This window comes from Leptidea sinapis, chromosome 11 (assembly GCF_905404315.1).
Source record: "Leptidea sinapis chromosome 11, ilLepSina1.1, whole genome shotgun sequence".
Taxonomy (NCBI): domain Eukaryota; kingdom Metazoa; phylum Arthropoda; class Insecta; order Lepidoptera; family Pieridae; genus Leptidea; species Leptidea sinapis.
Window position 1 is genome coordinate 5967619 of NC_066275.1, and position 20002 is coordinate 5987620.

The 20002-nt window shown below is 35.8% G+C and overlaps 1 protein-coding gene across 2 annotated transcripts in view; it reads right to left on the minus strand.

The window, feature by feature from the left end:
- Positions 1-267: 267 nt before the first annotated feature.
- The window catches only part of LOC126966715 (uncharacterized), a 35116-nt gene continuing 15381 nt past the window's right edge, over positions 268-20002 (minus strand). The window contains exons 1-6 of one of the 2 annotated variants that reach the window (XM_050810925.1): positions 7062-7273; positions 4894-4970; positions 3097-3357; positions 2841-2964; positions 1540-2186; positions 268-1258 (exon numbers count right to left, since the gene is read on the minus strand). In XM_050810925.1, coding sequence (XP_050666882.1) covers positions 683-1258; positions 1540-2186; positions 2841-2964; positions 3097-3243 — 1494 coding nt within the window. In that variant the 5' untranslated portion in view covers positions 3244-3357; positions 4894-4970; positions 7062-7273 and the 3' untranslated portion in view covers positions 268-682. Of the gene's footprint in view, positions 1259-1539; positions 2187-2840; positions 2965-3096; positions 3358-4893; positions 4971-7061; positions 7274-20002 lie in introns of those variants that run through there. The other variant, XM_050810926.1, reaches the window with a different exon arrangement.

Consider the following 20002-nt stretch of genomic DNA (forward strand, 5'->3'; position numbering starts at 1 on the left):
TAAGCGCTGTATCCCTTATTAGGTATTCCCGTATACCATTATTTACTTCTTTGAAATATTTTATTTTATAAAACATACGTCGCAGCGCATTCAATATTTTATTGTATTGTGTATTCTTAATATTTTCAATATGTAATGGCAGGAGTTTATACTTCTCAAATTATTTTCTTTGTGAAATGTTCTTTATCTGTATAATGTTTTGCATTCCAGATAACCGCGGAATTGGCAAATGATATAAAAGCGGGAATGAGCGGAATGAAAATGCAGTTTCCAACAAGTTGAAACCTTTTAATTCATTAGACTACCAGAATCAATTAACATGCACTATTTCAAAGAACTAACCAATCGTATATTAATCAATTGTATGATTTTATTTTAATATTACAGTAGGCTAGAATTTAACACATTTCACGAAAAGATATATAGAATGTGCTAATAATTATTACATTAACAACAAAACTTAATAATATTATCTTAATATATTCTAACGTCAAGTCCGGATATTCCGTATCCGGTCATAAAATCATGTTAAGTCATGTCACTTTAACATTTATATCCATTGATGGCCGTTTTTATATACAATGCATAAAAATCAATAGCTCACTATAAAAACAAAACATGCACACATGGATAAAAAATTGAGATTATCATTTCCAAAGCCGGCTAGAGTTCTACAAATGTGTTAACCCGCCTTCTTTTGTGAGACTGCTGCCATAAATGCTTCTCTTAACTTCTTTGTCATATCTTCCAAAAGATCAGCGCGAACTCTCAATTTCTTATTTCGTTCCTCTAACTCGGAGGCTAGTTGTTCCATTTGCAGCTCCTTGAGTTTCCTGTTCATTCTGGATCGTTTTGAAGCCTCGTTGTTCTTGTCTCTCAGCTCTCTGTACTTCATCTCGTGCGAGAACACAGAGGAAGAGTTCTCGCTGATGTTAGAGAGCACGCTGTCTCTCCGCTTGGGCGGTCGCCCTCTGCGCGCCTTCGGCAGCTGCTGTGACCCTTCCAGCGCGCGTATCATATCCTTGATGGGTATGGTGGGCTTCCTCCTCTTGTACTTGCGGGGAGACTGCTCTGCATACGGACTGTACGTCTCGTCAGATTCCTCGCTGTCATGGCGCGACCTCTTGCTCGAATGAGACTTGTCTTCTTCAGAATCTACAGGAGGTTCACTCTTTGGTGTGATTGGTTCATAATCGACTGGCGGTGTGACTGGTGTTCTGGGTTTCTCAATTTTAGGGAGTGGCGTCGAAATCTGTGTCTGTAACAAAATTGTCACATGCATAGAACCTTAACTTAGATAACTATTGCAAAATCGAACCAAATTTAGGTGCCTGATAATAGTTATAAAAAAATGACAAATATTATGCTGCCATCAAGTTTTATAATTCTTGCCATTTTATATTTTAGTTTAGTAGTCTGCATGAATTAGAATAATATGTTAAGAGATTACATTATTAAGAAAATAATAATCATAGAATTTGTTATGTAGACGGACAATAATTTAAGGTTGCTTATTGATAGAATAAATAAAAAATATACCAAGTTTGGAAGCGATTTTTCCTTCTCCAATTGCTCAACAAACGTTAGAACATCAGGTGTGCTGATGACGTCACCGGACCAGACATGTGCCTGCGTCACGTCGATCGCCAGCCCGCCGCCTTGTGCCTCCCATCTCCGCGAGGGTTGGACAGGCATATCGTCGCTATCGTTGATTATGTACTCCGATATAACTCCTTCGTTGCTCTCCACTTCCCGCGGTATTACGGAAACCATCTTCATATCCAGGGAGTCATCTTGATCGATGAAGGGCAATGTGTGTGTTGTATGTGGTTTTGTGTAACCGTGTGTATTTTGCCAGACGCTCTCTGTGGCCGACCACAGATTAACGTCCGCCATGTTTTCTGACGCTAAGTCACCTATTACCACGGGCAAATTGCCTATGTCTAGGAACTGCTCTTGGTATAATATCTTGTTCTCGGTAACAAAATTTTGCGGACCAAAAATATCCGAGTTGTATGTAGCTACGTCAGTGCTAGGAGACTCTGGGTAGCTCGGTGGAGTAGTGGTGCATTGCACCGCCGAAGCAGCGGAGGAGTTAGCGTCGAATATATCCCAACCTTGCGGTGAGAATGGTGTGTGCTGTGTGTCGGTTGTGTGTGCCCCTGTTTCAGTTGTTTTATTTGGATCTGCGAAAGAAAAATCTTATTGAAGGATCCTAGATTATGCAAGACTCGTCTATCCTGAAACGAATCAAACGTTCGGGATAACTTTTCAACTTGGGCCAAGAAAATTGTATTTTGTTCTTATGCTTCTCAGCTTAGCCAAGTTGTAATAGTTTAATGTCTTGTGCGCTAACTTCATAATAGCGTACTATACGGTGCCCTCATGCCGTTGCCCTACGACGTGAGCAAACAGGAAGTTAAATTAGTGATTTTTCAAGTAACAGTGGGAGTAACAGTTAGTTTTACCAGTGAGAGATACTAAATTGTAATGGACAGAGCGTATCAATTACCAGCTGAATGTCCAGCTCCTCTCGTCCCTTATTGTCATAAAAGAAAAAAGCAACATTTTAAATACCCAACTAGGTGCTAGTACGTAGAAGTAGAACAACATACTTCATCGGACAACTGCGTCGGTAATTAATTTCCACCCACGTCATTTTTTTGTGTTCTCGATCAACATGGTGTACTTTTGCGCATAGCAACACGAATAGTAAGAGAATTAGAATAAACTTTCTAGAAGGTAACCAGCTCGTATAAGACTGAAAACGCTACTGATGGAAGTATGTTACCAATATAAATAATATACAAAATAATGGAATAATTAGCCGGTATACTCACCAATGGACTGTACTGGTGCCTCCTGCACGGGTGCATCGCACCATTTTATCAGATCTTGAAAGAATTCTGCGTCCGAATCGAGATTCATTGTACTTTGGTACATGGACTCTGGTTTCAGAAATTCCTGCAATTTACAAGGGAACTTTAATTGGGCATTCTGACACTAGAAGGGGATATAAAAGAAGAAACTTAAAATTAACTTATAAATTTTTATAAATGATGTTATTCTACTCACGGAACTGCAGACCAGCCTTACCTCGTAACTGCTCGTCGATGGCACGGGCGATGAGGGTGTTGACTCCATTCTTAGGTCGGTCACAACTCCGTAAGACCCGTTTAATCGATCTAGATCTACCACTTTCAAAAGATTGTGAGTCTTGAGACTCGTTTGTGAAAAAACCATGTCTCGGGTTGTTTGGAGTAAATTGTGCTTGAATGTTTGGATCGTATCTAATTCCGTTATCGTCTCCTCCTCGAGGGCAGACGTTGATCTTTTGGGAAACCATTTTGAGTAGAACTACAAACAGAAACGATACGACGTAACAAAATGGCGTGTCAATATGAAGCAAGCAGGTTAAAAAGATACAATAACACAGGATATAGTCTACAGGACGCACACTAATAATAAGTTGGCTGAATTATGTGAAACAAATTTGTAACATGTAATAATTTCACTTGTTTAATATTTTCCCACGGAAGAGTGTAAATTTGTTTTTGGACACAAATAAATATAGTACCTCTAATGTACCAGCATAAACATAAACAAATATTAAACTTCCGCTTCCATAAAGAAATGAAATCTGACTTTATCATTGTAATATTTAAATGGAAATTAAAACATATCTAGTTAAATATTCTACAATTATATATACCATTTATAAATCGTAGATAATACGAACAAATATGACAATGCACAATGAAATAATTTTAAAGAAGCACGCAGCTGAAGCACAAGATGAAAATAATTGTGTGTACTTATGTGCGTGTACTTATGTGCGTGTACTCATGTGTGTGTACTCATGTGTGTGTACTCATGCGTGTGTACTCATGCGTGTGTACTCATGTGTGTGTACTTATGGACGCACGCAAGAAGTTATTCTTCTTTGGCGCAATAAAGCAAAAACCTTTAAAAACATTTAATCCTCGTGTTATTTTACGTTTGTAGAAAAAACAATATTGTAATAAAGAAGGTATTAAATACAACCAATGAAAATATTATAACATGATATTAAATATTATTAAATTATTTTTTATACAATTAGAGATTTTTTTAACTTGTATATAAATTGAAATTATATACGTAAATTTATTTAATTATCGTCCATTGGTTGTGCTTCAGTAGACATATGAGTTACAAGAGACTTGCTAGCTGAAGTATGATACAATTGGTCTAGTTGACCAGCAGTAGTTAACGTCAGCGTCAGGGTGTCAAATTTGCGTGACGGTGTGCGCGAGCATCGTAAAAATTAAATTTGATAATTTTTCTCTAACGCGCCAAATGAAGTATATAATTTCAAAAATATACATGTAATATGAGGTTAGGGAACAAATGATGAAAGCAGGATGCTATAGAGTATCGACATAATGGTTGTTACAATGGGTTTATTTATATGCATTCCTTGTAATTTAAATAATTCCTTATTTCTTAAGAACTGTTAACAAGTTATAAGGCATTAGCATGTTTTGTTAATTGATTGTAGAGAACAGTTGTGGTAACTCTAACGTTGAAACAAATAATCATTAATTAATTTTAAATTGACACAAATGGCCGCATGCCTTTTATTAATGGAGATAACTAGAATATCTGCTTAATGTTTTGATGTAAAATTTAAAGTGCTCTGTAATCTAGCATGCAATTTTAAGCGTATATATATATATACATATATTATATTTAAATGTTATAAAAGTATAGAAATTCCTATTAATTCTCATATATCTGTTAATACATATGTAGTGAAATCTTCGTTCTTGACAACTGCTAACCCAGATGAGCCGGCTACTTTCTGTAACATAAATGTGGTTAGGAGTAAATAGTTTGAACGCCATTACTTACTTTGATGAACTCTTCGCGAGTTCTTATAGTTTTAAATCCGTTAGGCTCCTTGCCAGGCAACTCTTACAGTTGATTTCCTGAAACAATTATTATTCACATTATTAATTAAATTTATCACTAAGAGAGACAGGTTACAGCGGGTGGGGTCAGTCCAACCTCCGCGCCTCCGGCTTTTAGAGCCAGAGTCTATGGGTAGGGCAGACTAGTACCAGGTGGAAGTCATGGTCCACTGATATAGAATTTAAATATGTTTCACGGCTACTATTAGTTCCTAGTAAGACAGTCATAACAAAATGTTGAAACTGTTCCGTGTCACCGTCACGTAATGTTAATTTTTTCAATAAACTTTAATAATTAGTTCCGTTGCAGGTACAACGTCCAACGTAACTTAAAACGAGTTTAAAGAAAGCACTACGAATCTCCACGCAGTGAGAAGGGTCTCAACTGGTAATGGCAAACAACTTCCATAAAATACAACTCATTCCGACCCCAAATTCGGGCTGCAAATTTCTAATGCCAACCCAACTATTCATTTAAATTCAAAACTTCAAGTTAATATCGACATAAGATCAGATATCCATTAAAACGTGTTCCTAAAGTAATTATGAGTTAAGAAAGTAATATCTTGGTATTAGAACGAGTCAGTGCAGGAAATTAGGTAACCGTTGGCATTTCGGTATTCCAAACAAAATAGTGAAATAAAATTGAGGCCGGGCTAAGTATACCCACTTATTTTTCAAAATATACGAATCAATGCTACAGTAAATTAACTTTAATCATCACCAGACTACCAGAACATTCGATGTTCAGTCACTTCATTTTTATTAGATTATTCTAAAATATCCCAAAATATGAAAGTGCTAAGTATTTACTGTTGAGTAAACAACTTCATGAAGATTTAGATAGATTTAAGAAACGACGTTACCTATGACATTAACGGCCGTTCCCTTCTACTGTCAGTAATTAGCTGTCAATAATCTGAAGCTGTCCCAATATACCCGATAAGTCATTCTTATCGCCTTATATTGGGACGCGTGAATTGCAATTTCCATACAAACTTCTATGGCTGGTAAGCTATACGTCGTCCCATTGACAGACAGCATGTACGGATAAGGTGAGTTACCGTCGATAAGTTTATTGGGACAGAAAAGTCAACGATAGTTACGATTTTTATCTCAAGTAAGAGATGGACTGAATATCGGGAACGGCCGTAAGAGACAACATGAACACAACTTTACAAGTTATTGCTTTAAAATATTACACTTGGTAACTCTGGCATGAACTTTGGTCTGTATTGTTGCAAAGTCGATTTTAAGGCACAATATGCCGAAATGACGTAACGTTGTAGTACAGTGCATACAGATACATCTTTTGTATTTATCTAAATGTTTCAACAGTATCGACAGCGACACTCAAGCATATATGATTGATCACCTATTTTTAATAACCTATATGATTTCAGAAAGCAACATTTTAGCGCGGCATGATAATCATACTTGTGGTGACAGTCATTATAGAGTTGCGCGTTTATCGCTACAGTGAACCTACTATCGTTAAAAGATAAATAACGGTATTAACATGAATTGGACTTTAATTATGTTGCAACAATTGGATCAGTATATATATATTGCTATACACTCGGTATTACTGCAGGTTACACCGAAACTTGTATCAACAACTTTCACGTGCACACAGAATACACCCACGTGTTATACATGTATTCCACATTCACCATTAACCACATGCACAAGGTCACGTGTGACGCACGTGTACATTATACATTATTATATTAATTCAAATCGTTAAAGCACAGCTAATAGACAACGAAACCTGTTCTAGGACGAATTCCTAATAATAATTTAAAAGTCCATTATGGTTGACCTCGACGACAGCGATGTGACGACGTTATCAATTCGGATACCAGTATAGATTTACGTATATATGTAACTAGTAAAATTATGTACAAACTAATATAACATCAATTTGAACAAGGACGGATACTTCCGAAATGTTCGAGAAAAGAGTCTTGATGTTATTTCCATTCACTTACGAAATAGCCAGACATGTTCAAACATGCATCAACAGATAATTATCTACGCAACACAAAGAACTCACATATTTATTATTTACCAATTCGAGGAAAGTTTATCATAGAAAAAAAAACTCACCTTTTAAAACAAGTTGTTTACGCAGTTACGTTTAACAATGTGTCGGCCACAATAAAAAATAAATAGGTACTTTGAACTCTTATTGAAGAGAAAATAAAAGTTGATCGGTAACCTCAAGGTCAGAAGAAAATTGTTGATTTAAAATTTCAGAAACACTGTTATTGCGATACGCGTTCCGTTCGCGAGATCCGAAAACGTTGTGCAATATTCAAGCACGAAGCCGCACAGTGTACGGGATTTTCCTCAATCCCCACCGAAAGTTTTCTAGTTCTAAAAATACCTCGCGCTCTTGCACTCCATTGGACGAACCATATGACGTCAACTTGTCCAACCAATGATAGCGCTGGAAACACGGAGGTCACAAGACCGCCGCGTTGTTGGTTTTCTATACATAATACAGGGTACAATCATGTAATGTAGAGTCGTTTCTCGCAATCGCTGTGTTTATGCGGATGGTGGGGGCTGGGAGAATGTTCCATCGGGTGTCACGCAAGACAACTTTATAGAATTCACAAAACAAGTCAATAAAATGCAATTTGCTATAGAAAAACTTAATTAAGTACATGAAATAATAAAACAATAAACATTTAACACTGTTGAGACTGCGAAACTAATACCCAAAAATTGGGAAGAAATGAAAGGTTCGCGACGGCGATATACCAAGTTAAAACATGCGTATGTAAAATTATATTACATTACATTGTGCATCCAAAAAGTGCTAAAACAGGCTTTAACATATTGGCCGCTTCCAAAATCTTAGTAAGCAAAACCGACATTAATAAGCAACAAAATTTAATCAGTCCGTCAATATCAGACGGAAAATATTTCCTTCCCATCCAGTTTCCAAATTTCGTTAGAATCGCTTAATTCTTGGAGGAAATGACCGAGAGCGTAGCCCTTATCTGCCGAGTTTTAGTCGGAGCGACAGTCTTTATCGCGCTGATTATAGTCTAGCTCGCTTAAGCGGACGGAAACCTGTTTTAGAATTCTTAAAACTAAGAAAAACTTCAATCTTATTGATAAGTTGTAATGTTACCTCTTAACAATAATAATCAATATAATTAATTCTTTTAACCTGTAAAGGCCTTATAACTCCATTTACTTTTATCATAATGTTTTATTAATGGACAAATTTTAAATATCACTTATCATAGTTGATTCATAGTATCATTGTTTCTTAAATTTAAATTGTGACGGCCGCTATTTTTTCAAATTTATATTAAAGTTTACAAAAGATAATACTCAAAGCTAGCATCAGAAAACCACACGGATTTGTAATATATGCTAACAAAGAGTTAAATCTAGGTACGTTAACTACTGAACATTAGTGCCAGTCAGATAAATTGTGTATATATATTTATTTTAAGTGACTTAAATTATTTGTTGTGCTATCTTTTTATGTGCATACAAAATATTTTGAAGGGGCATTACACGTTTTGTCCTTTTTGTCTTTTTTCGGAATAATAAATAAATATCAGTTTCGAGAAAACTACTATATTTTGACAAGTCGAGAGTAGAGCACTATTATAGCTCAACGCTTCGCTTTTGAGGCGTGCAAAAGTAAAAAAGGACTGAAAGTTTGGCGGAGATAATGCACGGAAGTGTACTGCCAACAAACCGAAACTGTCCCATATGTACCCATTCTATTTTAGTGTCCCGGTAACTATTACGAAACAACGGTGGCCAACTGTAATAGTTACGTATTTAGTGTATGTATTATATTTCGATTTTTGTATAATTTTTATATTATTATATATTTATAAGGGCAGCTGTCATGTTACAACTCTTTACGTGCACGCTTATGTAAATAGTTATAATATAAATTAATAAAGTTAATTTACTTACAAGTTACCACCGCATACATCGTTTAAAACTGAAAGTATTTTTACAATCGAAAAACTAAAATCTATAAGTATAATAATATTGGATAGAAAATGTGAATGTGAATTATGATGAAACGTGAGTTGATTGTGTACATTTAATAATTTTTAATTGAAAAACTCCCTATTAAAAGGAATTACGCGCCACAAATTCCTTTTTCATCTTTAATATTATTATTGTATAATATTTTACTTAGTTTGATATATTTTTATTAATATTTATAACATAAGGCTTTGTGTGTTTGTTCTTGCAAATGAAGTTGTTTCAATTCTGTTCTAAAAAATAAGTAGAATATACATAATCGTAAGTCCAGAGTATACGGAAGAATGCTACAAGTGTATTTGTTTCACCTTTATTAAATAACTTTTGTTACAATTCGACCTTTTCTTTAAAGTTTCTTCTGTATTTCATACAAAGCCTATTCTTTAGAATTATTTTTTCGGTTGCTAATTTTTTATTAAATCGGACATCCATCTCCAGTGGGTGAAAATCACGTTGAAAGATTCCGTTACATACCTACATTGGCTAATGTGACACTGTAACACCAGGATACGATCGGGATCGTTAGCCACCAAATACTATAATAAATTATTGGTATTGTTTCAATATAATGACTGTAAAGGTGTTTCCTTATAGTTCACAAGCGCAGCAGGTTATTGTTGTTTGCACCTGGGATTCAGGTTTGGCCGGAATGAGAGATAAAATCATAGAGATCATCTCAGGCAGGGTGATGCTAGCTACAACTGAAATACACAATTTAATGATTTCCATATTAATATTATTGAAGCCCTATATCATATTCACACCAGTAGGAGGCTCCATTGCACAGGATGCCGGCTAGGTTATCGGTACCACAACGGCGCCTCTTTCTGCCGCGAAGCAGTAATGTGTAAACATAACTGTGTTTCGGTCTGAAGGGCGCCGTAGCTAGTGAAATTACTGGGCAAATGAGACTTAACATCTTATGTCTCAAGGTGACGAGCGCAATTGTTGTGCCGCTCAGAATTATTGGGTTTTTCAAGAATCCTGAGTGGCATTACATTGTAATGGGCAGGGCGTATCAATTTCCATCAGCTGAACGTCATGCTCGTCTCGTCCCTTTTTTCATAAAAAAAAATCGTTTCAGACCACAACTGAGAGCCATGAAATGTTGTCTGTACATGGTAAAATAATAATATTGAGCCTCTATAACAAGCATTTAAAATTTTAGGCGAGTATAATAATAGCTTATAGATTTAGTAGAAAAATGAGCCTCAATTTCACAATAAGCACACAATTAGTTAATCTATTTGGTTTAAAATATTAATATACGTCATTAGTATATATAAAAGCAAATAATTAGGATCAATTAAGTCAATCTCGTAAGTACCTAATATAACTTTAAGATCAAAGGGAGTCATAAACCAAAAAATATATATTTCTGAAATTATAACAAAATTACAATGTTAATGGATTACAAAATATATTGACCAAAACTATAATATTATGTTGCCGTCACGTTTGAAGAAAAAAAACTAAATTAAACAATTAAGAAGTAATTATAATCCATTACAAAACTGTTTAATTTGGTTAAATTTACAATGTTATTTAATTAATTAAACTTTAATTAGTAAGTTAATTAAAGAAATGTAAAACTTAAAATAAATTAAATAGTTAAAATTAATACCAATAGCCGTGATATTATTACGAAATCGATTAAACACCTTGAAATAGGCGGCGTTCCCTGGCCTAGTGTGACCTCTAGATTACTTTGATATTTTTGAATAAGATTACTATTACAGTATAGCTGAATAATAATTATTGTACGTAGATTCATATTGACGAGCCGCTCGACTTTTTTATCTGTAGTTATACGAAAACTATCTGTAGTGGTAACTGTAAGTAATAAAGGAGATAAGTGTAAAACTTGCCGAATGGGTCTGCATTTAAATATTATTATTAACAGTTAACTTTATTCGGCAGGCGATTGTAAAATGCTTATAAAATCTGTTATCCTTCAATGTGAATGGATTGACGGAAGCATCCTCCAGACTACCACCACAACGTATTAAAAACAAGGCCACAAACTAACAGGCCGATTTTTGGACAATTATTTATATTAAATATAACATGAAAAAGAATATTTGCGGAATTGTACCGACTGTTTACGGAAATGTACATTGAATTCAATATAAAACTCCTGTTATAATTTTAAGTACATTATAAATTATATTTAACGATATGTTTTTAATATATTAACATTCATTTACTGTAGGTATAATTAAGACCTGGGTCTTATTTTCTGGCTAATCTCCGAGACGGCTGTACCAATATTGACGACACATTCAATAGCAGATAACAGGCAATTTGTACAGCATAAAATACAATAGTCATATTGTAGCATACGAGTAAAAGATATTTATGCGGGCAAACGAGATGGGTCACTCACAAGTTATACTTCTTTGGCCTGACAAAGCAAAAATCCTTAAAATTATTTATTCCTCGTGCGTTTGTAGAAATAACAATATTGTAAAAATCTTGCAACGATGGCTTTGACAATTAATTATTAAATAACGAATACGGCTGTACGGGCTTGAACCCTTTGCCTATCCTAGTAATGGACGAAGAAACCAAAAACAAAATAACGAATGTCGCAAACGTCAGAAATTTTAGGACCAAACTTCACCCTCTTATTTTTAATTTACTTTTTTACGTTACTTTTGTGTTACAGTGATGCGCGCGCATCTTAAACCTAAAGAAGTATAATTTCAAAAATGGAATGTGAAGTGTAACGACTGCAACTAATATAGAAATGTATTAATGAAATATTATAAACTAATTGTTACTCGAGCAACGACACAAATTTCGATTGATCTGATTTTTATTATACTAAGTTTATTATTATTGAGTTTCTGGTAATGAAGGCTGACATTTACACATTTCAGACTAATTATTTCGTGAACTACAACAATTATAATAATGATCTTCTTTTTGCATTATTTACAGGTGATACGACACCTGCACTGCACCTGCGACACCACATTAAAGCCGGCGACGCTCCTGTGACTCCGCTATTGCAATATCAAATACATATGCCAGTAGTAAACATACTACAAAGAAGTCTCAGTTTGGACAGTTATTTGTATCGTCAGTAAGGTTGGTGCTCTAGACGGTTCTCAGTTTCTTTTAGGCTAAGATCTATAGAGCCGCGTACTTAGACTTAAGTGTAACCCAGCTGAGTATAAGCTTATCATAATCTTTGATTACGTTTTTATGGTCATTCGACAACTGAAATTATGGTGAAAATAAGAGACGAGACGAGCAGGACGTTCAGCTGATGCTAATTGATACGCCCTGCCCATTACAATGCAGTGCCGCTCAGGATTCTTGAAAAACCCCAAAAATTCAAACGGCACTACAACTGCGCTCGTCAGCTTGACACATAAGATGTTAAGTCTCATTTGCCCAGTAATTTCACTAGCTACGGCGCCCTTCAGACCGAAACACGGAAATGCTTAGACATTACTGCTTCACGGCAGAAATAGACGCCGTTGTAGTACCCATAATATAGCCGGCATCCTGTGCAGAGGAGCCTCCTCTAGCTTAAGCTAAGACAGCCCAATTCACAAGTCAAGTTCACGTTTTATATCACTCGATTACGGTTTTCGTAAGTAAAGTCTGAGCAAAGACTAAGTACGGTCTATAGAAACGCCTTAGACTGATGGCATTTTTCATATTAGTCCACACTTAACGAAGACAAAAAACTGCCAAATAGGGGAAAAAATGTATAAGCGATTTTTGGCATAGTTGTAGGGATTGGTGTCTGAAACAACATACTCAAAGTACTGATGGATGGGGATGGAGCTAATTGGTAGGGGGGGTAGTGAGTATTTTAGATTTAGAAGATAATTAGCATTTAAATACAAGTGTGATTTTTTAATACATGCCATACTTACTTGAAATGCAAGTTTTATGAAATATTGTCCAAAATCCAGCAAGCATAATGGTCCAGCAAAACAGTTTACAGAACCATTTTTGTAAAAAAAATTATGAAGACGACTAAGTTAAAAATAAGCCACCGGTTATGAGTCATTTGAGGAAAACTTTAAAAAGGGACGTTTACACGTACACTACACCGACCTTTACATCATATTAGGCATAAACTTAGCGTTTTTAAACAGACTTTCTTTTCCATTTTTGAATTTAACGTAATGCGAATAGTGCTCCACGTAAGGCCGACTTTACCATTTTATACCCTCAGGCGTTGCATTGAAGTGAAATTACACCAAGTTTAAAAAAAAACATGATAGTCGTGATTATATAAGAAACTTGTCAATTATTCAATATGGCATGTGGACCAGCCACCGCAAGCAGCCCTCACCCGCTCACGAGTTGACGCATTGACATTGAGAAGATATGCGCGAAAAACTTTAACACAGAATCAGAAAAGTACGAGGAAAGTTGGTTAAAATTAGCAATTAGCATACCCAGCTATAGTATATCTTTAGTGCTGACTGTACCTACATACAATAATAGATCTAACCCATTTCTACGAGTAACATAATCTCTCTAAGTCCCACAAAATATATCAGGAAACATTTCACTATATACATATATGTATTATAATAAAATATACATCGTAAGTACCCGTCATAATTACAATGTTAAAGTTCCGCGATGATAAAAGTATAAAAACATATTTTACTATTACCTTTTTTAATGGAAGAGGAGGTCAAACGAGCACACGGGTCACCTGATGGTAAATGATCACCGCAGACTATACTTTCTTGTAACACGTGCAGGGGAATCACAAGAGCGTTGCCGACATTAGAATTCCAAAAAAGATTTGAATTCGAAAACCGAAAACACATTTATATGTACGTTATCTTATTTTTTTAATAATAAGCAATATAATATTGTTCTTATGTTGACTCCAATAATATGGTGTATACAGAAAAAGCTAACGGGCATCACTTAAAGCCTAAAATAACACTGATTTAAGATCTAATCTAAGGTATTATAAATTATAATCTTAATATATATAAATTTCATGACACGTTGTTTGTCCGCGATGGACTCCTAAACTAATGAACAGATTTTATAGGGATTACTTCATGGAGTGCAGTTTGGTCCAACGTGAGAGATAGTATAGTTTTTATTTCGATTTGGGACCCATAATTATATTTATTATCAATATTTGTTTTGTATGGACATATTTTCTATGAGAGAATTTAGTGACGCACGGTTTGACAGTTCCGCTGTGAAACAATTTCATTATAACAACAGGGAGCATTTTTTACGAAATCATTCTTGAAGTTTTGAAATATTATTGGCAAATTCCTATAAAACAGTATTTTTTTAATATCTACAGAACAACGTCTGTCGTGTCAGCTAGTATAATATATATACGAACTAAATATATTTAAAATCTAAACAATTTGTTATTTTTAAAGTGATATCCTCTTTTCTGGGATTAAATATACAAATATAATATGTATATTTAAAATAACGAGTACCGTCATGTATGTTTTTCAAAATGGAGGAAACAGAATACAGTTCATTTTATATTTTCTATACACGCTTTACATATTTCTTGAATATATATTTTTATGGATTGTTAATAAGTCATGATGATGTTAACTAAGACTAACTAGAGGAAAAATATAAATCTTTTACTAGCAAGACGAACTAAATACTAGTAGTACTTCAGGTAAATTTTTAAATAATAGTCGGATCCATAGCGATATAATATTATGTAGTTCACTGTATGTTCGTATTTTTAGCTTCTAAAACAAAAAATAATTTATTTAAATAAGACATCTAATTATATTCGCATAAGTAATGCAGCATGAGGATATTTTAATGATCGCCTTTAACATGCCCAATATAAAGTGATGAATCATTTGTATTGGTTTTTGTAAGTAGGTTTAATAAACTTTGTATACAGTACTTTTTCAGACGTGCTTGTCATCTACGATTACGTCACTGTCGATAGTACGATAGTGTTGAGCGTGAGGCTCGAGTAAATAATGGAGGCTCGATAATTGACATTCAGGCCTCGATGTGATGACGTTGCACCCTAGACCTTTATGTATTTTATAGAATAAACGTTCAAATAGTAGTCTTCTCTCGAGAAGGTCGCGGAATGGGGTAAATTGAACCTTGTCCAATTTAACCCCCAGAAGACTCAAGTTTGCGCGTTTACCACTAAAAAAACCCAATTTGTCGTATCACCGCACTTCGATAACACTTCCCTTAAAGCCTCGCCTAGTGTCGGAATACTGGGTCTCGAAATCTCGAGCGATTGCCAATTCCGTGGCCATCTGGAGGGCAAAGCCAAATTGGCTTCGAAGAAGCTGCGCGTCATCAATAGAGCACGACAATACTTCAAGCCGGCCCACATTCTAGCGCTCAACAAAGCGCAGGTCCGGCCACACATGGAGTATTGCTGTCATCTCTGGTCTCAGCTCACCCCAGTATCAGCTCGATCCATTTGACCGCGTGCAACGCAGAGCAGCTCGAATTGTCGGGGACCTAGTGCTCTGTGAATGGTTGGATCACTGGGCGTTGCGTAGAGACGTCGCTTCATTGTGTGTCTTCTTCCGCATTTATCACGAGGAATGTTCCGAAGAGCTGTTTAACCTGATTCCTGCCGCCGAATTCCACCTTCGCACGACACGCCACAAGTTAGGATATCATCCCCACTATCTGGATGTGTGGCGTTCCTCCACAGTGCGGTTTTCAAGGAGCTTTCTTCCACGTACTTCAAAGCTGTGGAATGAGCTACCTTGTGCGGTGTTTCCAGGACGATACGACATGGGTACCTTCAAAAAAAGCGCGTACACCTTCCTTAAAGGCCGGCAACGCTCTTGTGATTCCTCTGGTGTTGCAAGAGAATGTGGGCGGCGGTGATCACTTAACACCAGGTAAAGCGACCCGTACGCTCGTTTGACCTGCTATTTCATAAAAAAAAGTGTGATAAGAATTAGTGATCACCTCCGCTCACTTTTTTTTGATATAAAAAACAAGAATGTATTTCTCTCGTCATCAAGAAATGATACATTTAGCTGCTAATTTATTTATTAGGCACTTCATTAGTATACTTACAAATATATAAAGTTAACATTATTTACAATTATTCTAATAAGTATGTACCTACATCTATTAAGAGAAATGCACATCATTGACCAATAGAAATTAGTGATGTAAGTACAACTAATTAGAAATAAAAGTTACGGTGAAAATTAATTTAAGTTAGTAGTTAGACTTATAAAAGTACGTAGTTGTAATAGTATTTTATTTATAAGTGAGCCAAGAGAATCGTTGAATATATTATCTACATTTGAGTGTTTTCTAACAAGCTTGTTTAATTATTCACCAGCTTTATCAGATTTCGAATTTCTTTACTACGAATTAACTTCTCACATACATATGGTAAGGATGGTTTGTGTTGTGGATAAAAGGAGACACCACAGTATTCGCTCCATTGCTGATGGTGGGAAATAAGCAAGGATCGTGTCGGCCACGCAGCACTGAAGATTTTAAGATGTAGAAACTTACTCTGGGATGCACGTAACCATCAGAGCACGGTGCACATTCTTAGTAGTTCCCTCACTGCTGAGGACGGTGACTCACATTCAATTTGCCAACGAGCTGTCTCCATCGGGTTCGTTCGTTCGTCTGGTGGATTGCGGCGCTTATAGGGATCTTGTGATTTTCGGAGATTCGATTCGACCACCGTTTAGGGCTACTGCCTTTAGGTCTTTTACCCTCTATTTTTCCCACCCCGTCGGCTGCTCTGCGTGCAACATGGCCAAAGTATCGCACTATACGCTGTAAGCAGACCGTGTACAGACGCTGAGCATCCTATCTGAGCTGTTTTTCCTATGCTAGCTCCCCCATTCCGCGCACCCTCTCTACCCTCAATGGGCTACTGGAAGCCATTCCTGACTTTGACTTATAAATGCGGATGGATGGAAGGAAGTCTTGAATGTTTGCCTGAGGTTCAGTGAGACACTTTGACCACATTTACAATGTTACAAATAGGAATTATTATTATTATCATTTTATTATTATTTTTCTGCTATTTTAAGAATTGTTTTATTTAACTATTACATTATGTATTAAGACGACGATTGACAACGGTTGAGATGACTTTGATTCGTGTATGATTTAAAAATAAATATATTTAAAAAAATATTGTTTAAATTTTATTGTTATATATAAGTGTAATTGGTTGTAGGTTCTTCGTTCTTATTAACAATTAAAATAAATAAATAAATCTAATACAATCTGGGAAGAACATAATATTCTTTATAAGTATAATGCGAATCCTCATTGTAAATATACTGGCAGTTACCACCTATTACGGCCCCGAGCACTCAACGCTATCAAGAACTTTTTGCTTTGTCATTCTGAATAGTAACATAGTTTCCGTATTATCTGAGAATAGATGCAAGTTAAATTTATATCTTATCTTCGACGCGGCTTGTCTGCATACTATAAACAGATTTTTAAGTTTGTCCGAATCAAGAGTAGTATATGAATTCTTTTATATACTAAAGAAACGTTTACCCCTAAACTTGACACCGCTTATGGAAACTAACAAGGGACCATCAGATTTTACTAATTAAAATTTTATTATTTCAATACTGTACATATTACATTGTTATATTTTCAATACGAAATAAATTATGTGACTGTAATTTTGCATGACGTCTGTAACTCTCACGGCTTGGATTATTACATATTTTTTTTATGAAAATAAGGGACGAGACGAGTAGGACGTTCAGCTGATGGTAATTGATACGCCCTACCCATTACAATGCAGTGCCGCTCAGGATTATTGAAAAACCCAAAGATTCTGAGCGGCACTACAATTGCGCTCGTCACCTTGAGACATATGGTGTTAAGTCTCGTTTGCCCAGTAATTTCACTAGCTCCGGCGCCCTTCAGACCGAAACACAGTAATGTCTACACATAACTGCTTCACGACAGAAATAGGCGCCGTTGTGGTACCCATAATCTAGCCGGCTTCCTGTGCAAAGGAGGCGTTATCACGGGACACAGGAGCCTCCCACTGGTATATGTGTGGAATTATGGAAATACATATGAGGGAGGCACTTTATACATTATATTATACAGCAATTTTAATGGTCGCTTTAGAGATATATTTGTTACGGGTAACGCTAAATGATTAAATAAACTTAGGTTTACCCGGGTATAACTAGTAGTGTTGGGTACTCCTAGATTTATACGGGTAATATCCGAATACAAGTAAATGTTGCTTACATTTTCAGATTTTACCCAAAACGCTTGGGTATTACTAGTTACACCAGGGCAACCTTAAGTTTAATCAACGTTCTAACACCACCCGTAACATATACCTAGGTAACACTGAAAATATTTAGAAAATGAAAAACGGCTTAATGTAGAAAGTTACCAATACTATAGTGTTTTTCAAGTAATCTCCGTTCCTCTCTACCTACACATCGTCGCATTCGATGGGATCACTGAGAAAAGCAGTGGGCCCATTCTTCCTTAGGGTTTCCTTAGTTCTTCTATGGCATCTTCGCACGCTTTCACCGCATCTTCAGGGCTCGTAAAGCGAATACCTCGAATTTTTTCTAGTTCTTAGGAATAAATAAAAGTCGCAGGGCGCCAGTTCAGGACTGTATGGCGGATGACTCTTTATCTCGACACCTACCAGTGAAATATTAAACAGTCCGTTTTGCGGAGTGCGCTGAAGCAGTGTCGTGGTGAAGGAGGAACCTGCTTCGAGAAAAAAAAAGGAATTTTTTTCCAAGACAACAGGCAAACAGCGATTGATTGATTGCGTTACTGCAGACTGGTATGTTTGTAGTAACTGTCCTTCCATCTTCTAGCACAACTGTCGCGAAATGACCTTTCCGACCAAAGAATGAGGCAATCATCTTTTTTCCTTGACTTCTTCCTTTCTTTACCTTAGTTGGCCGATCGTCGAAAGGAAATACCCACTGAGGTGATTGTCTTTTGGTTTCGGGTTCATAGCAACATATCTAGTTTTCATGACTGTGTCGATGTCAAATACAGCATTTGAGTCACCGCTGTTGAAATTATCTAACATTTGGCGACACCAGTCTATGCGAAGGTGTTTTTGGTCGTCGGTTAAGGTATGGGGAATCCATATCGTACAAAAGCTTCCTGACGGCTAAATGTTCGTTTAATATTTTTTGAACTTGACTCTGAATACCAATGCCTAGGCTTGCGCGTATCTGCTGATTGGTCACTCTCTTTTTTTATATTTTTATTTATTTATTTTAAGCATACAGGTTCTTCTTAAAATAATACAAAGTCCTGTAAAACTGTTTACACAGTTTGTCTACAGGTCAATCCTGTAGACAAACTAACGAGTCTCATAAAATAAATCTTAAAGCGTATTTTACAATAATTGTTATTGCAAAAATAAATATTGATTCAATAGTTTTTTAAATTTATGTTTATTTGGTTCCCGTCGGATCTCCACTGGCAAACTATTAAGCAGATATGGTATTCTTTTCTTTAAAGTTCTATCGCCGAAGTAATTGTTTACTTTAGGTACTTCAAGTTTTCCTGATGTCATCGTACGGGTGCCATGATTATGACTAATCTTATCTTCCTCTATTATCTCTTATCTTCATGCGTCGCACAGCACTGATGTTATCTTCAGTAGTCGCTGTTAAAGGACGTCCATCACGCGGTTCATCATTGAGATTGCTACGTCCACGCTTAAACTCGTTTAACCAATTGTAAATAGTAGCACGAGATGGGGCTCCATTAAAAAATGCTAATCGCGTGTAACAAGAGTTTTAGAATTGCCGCCAATTCACAAAAACAAATGACTGCAATATACTACATTAGGTTACCAAAGAGTTCTAAAATTAAAATTCAAAAAAGTTTTCATTAGCAATGTTTCTAACTGGCCAGTTCTAAACATTTTCAGTGTTATTATGATATTTAGAATTTAAATATAGGAAGATATAAAATTCAGTGCGATTCAACATTATTATTAGGTATCACAACAGATCATATTGGTCGCACTCAACTGTACTGAAGCTGCTTTA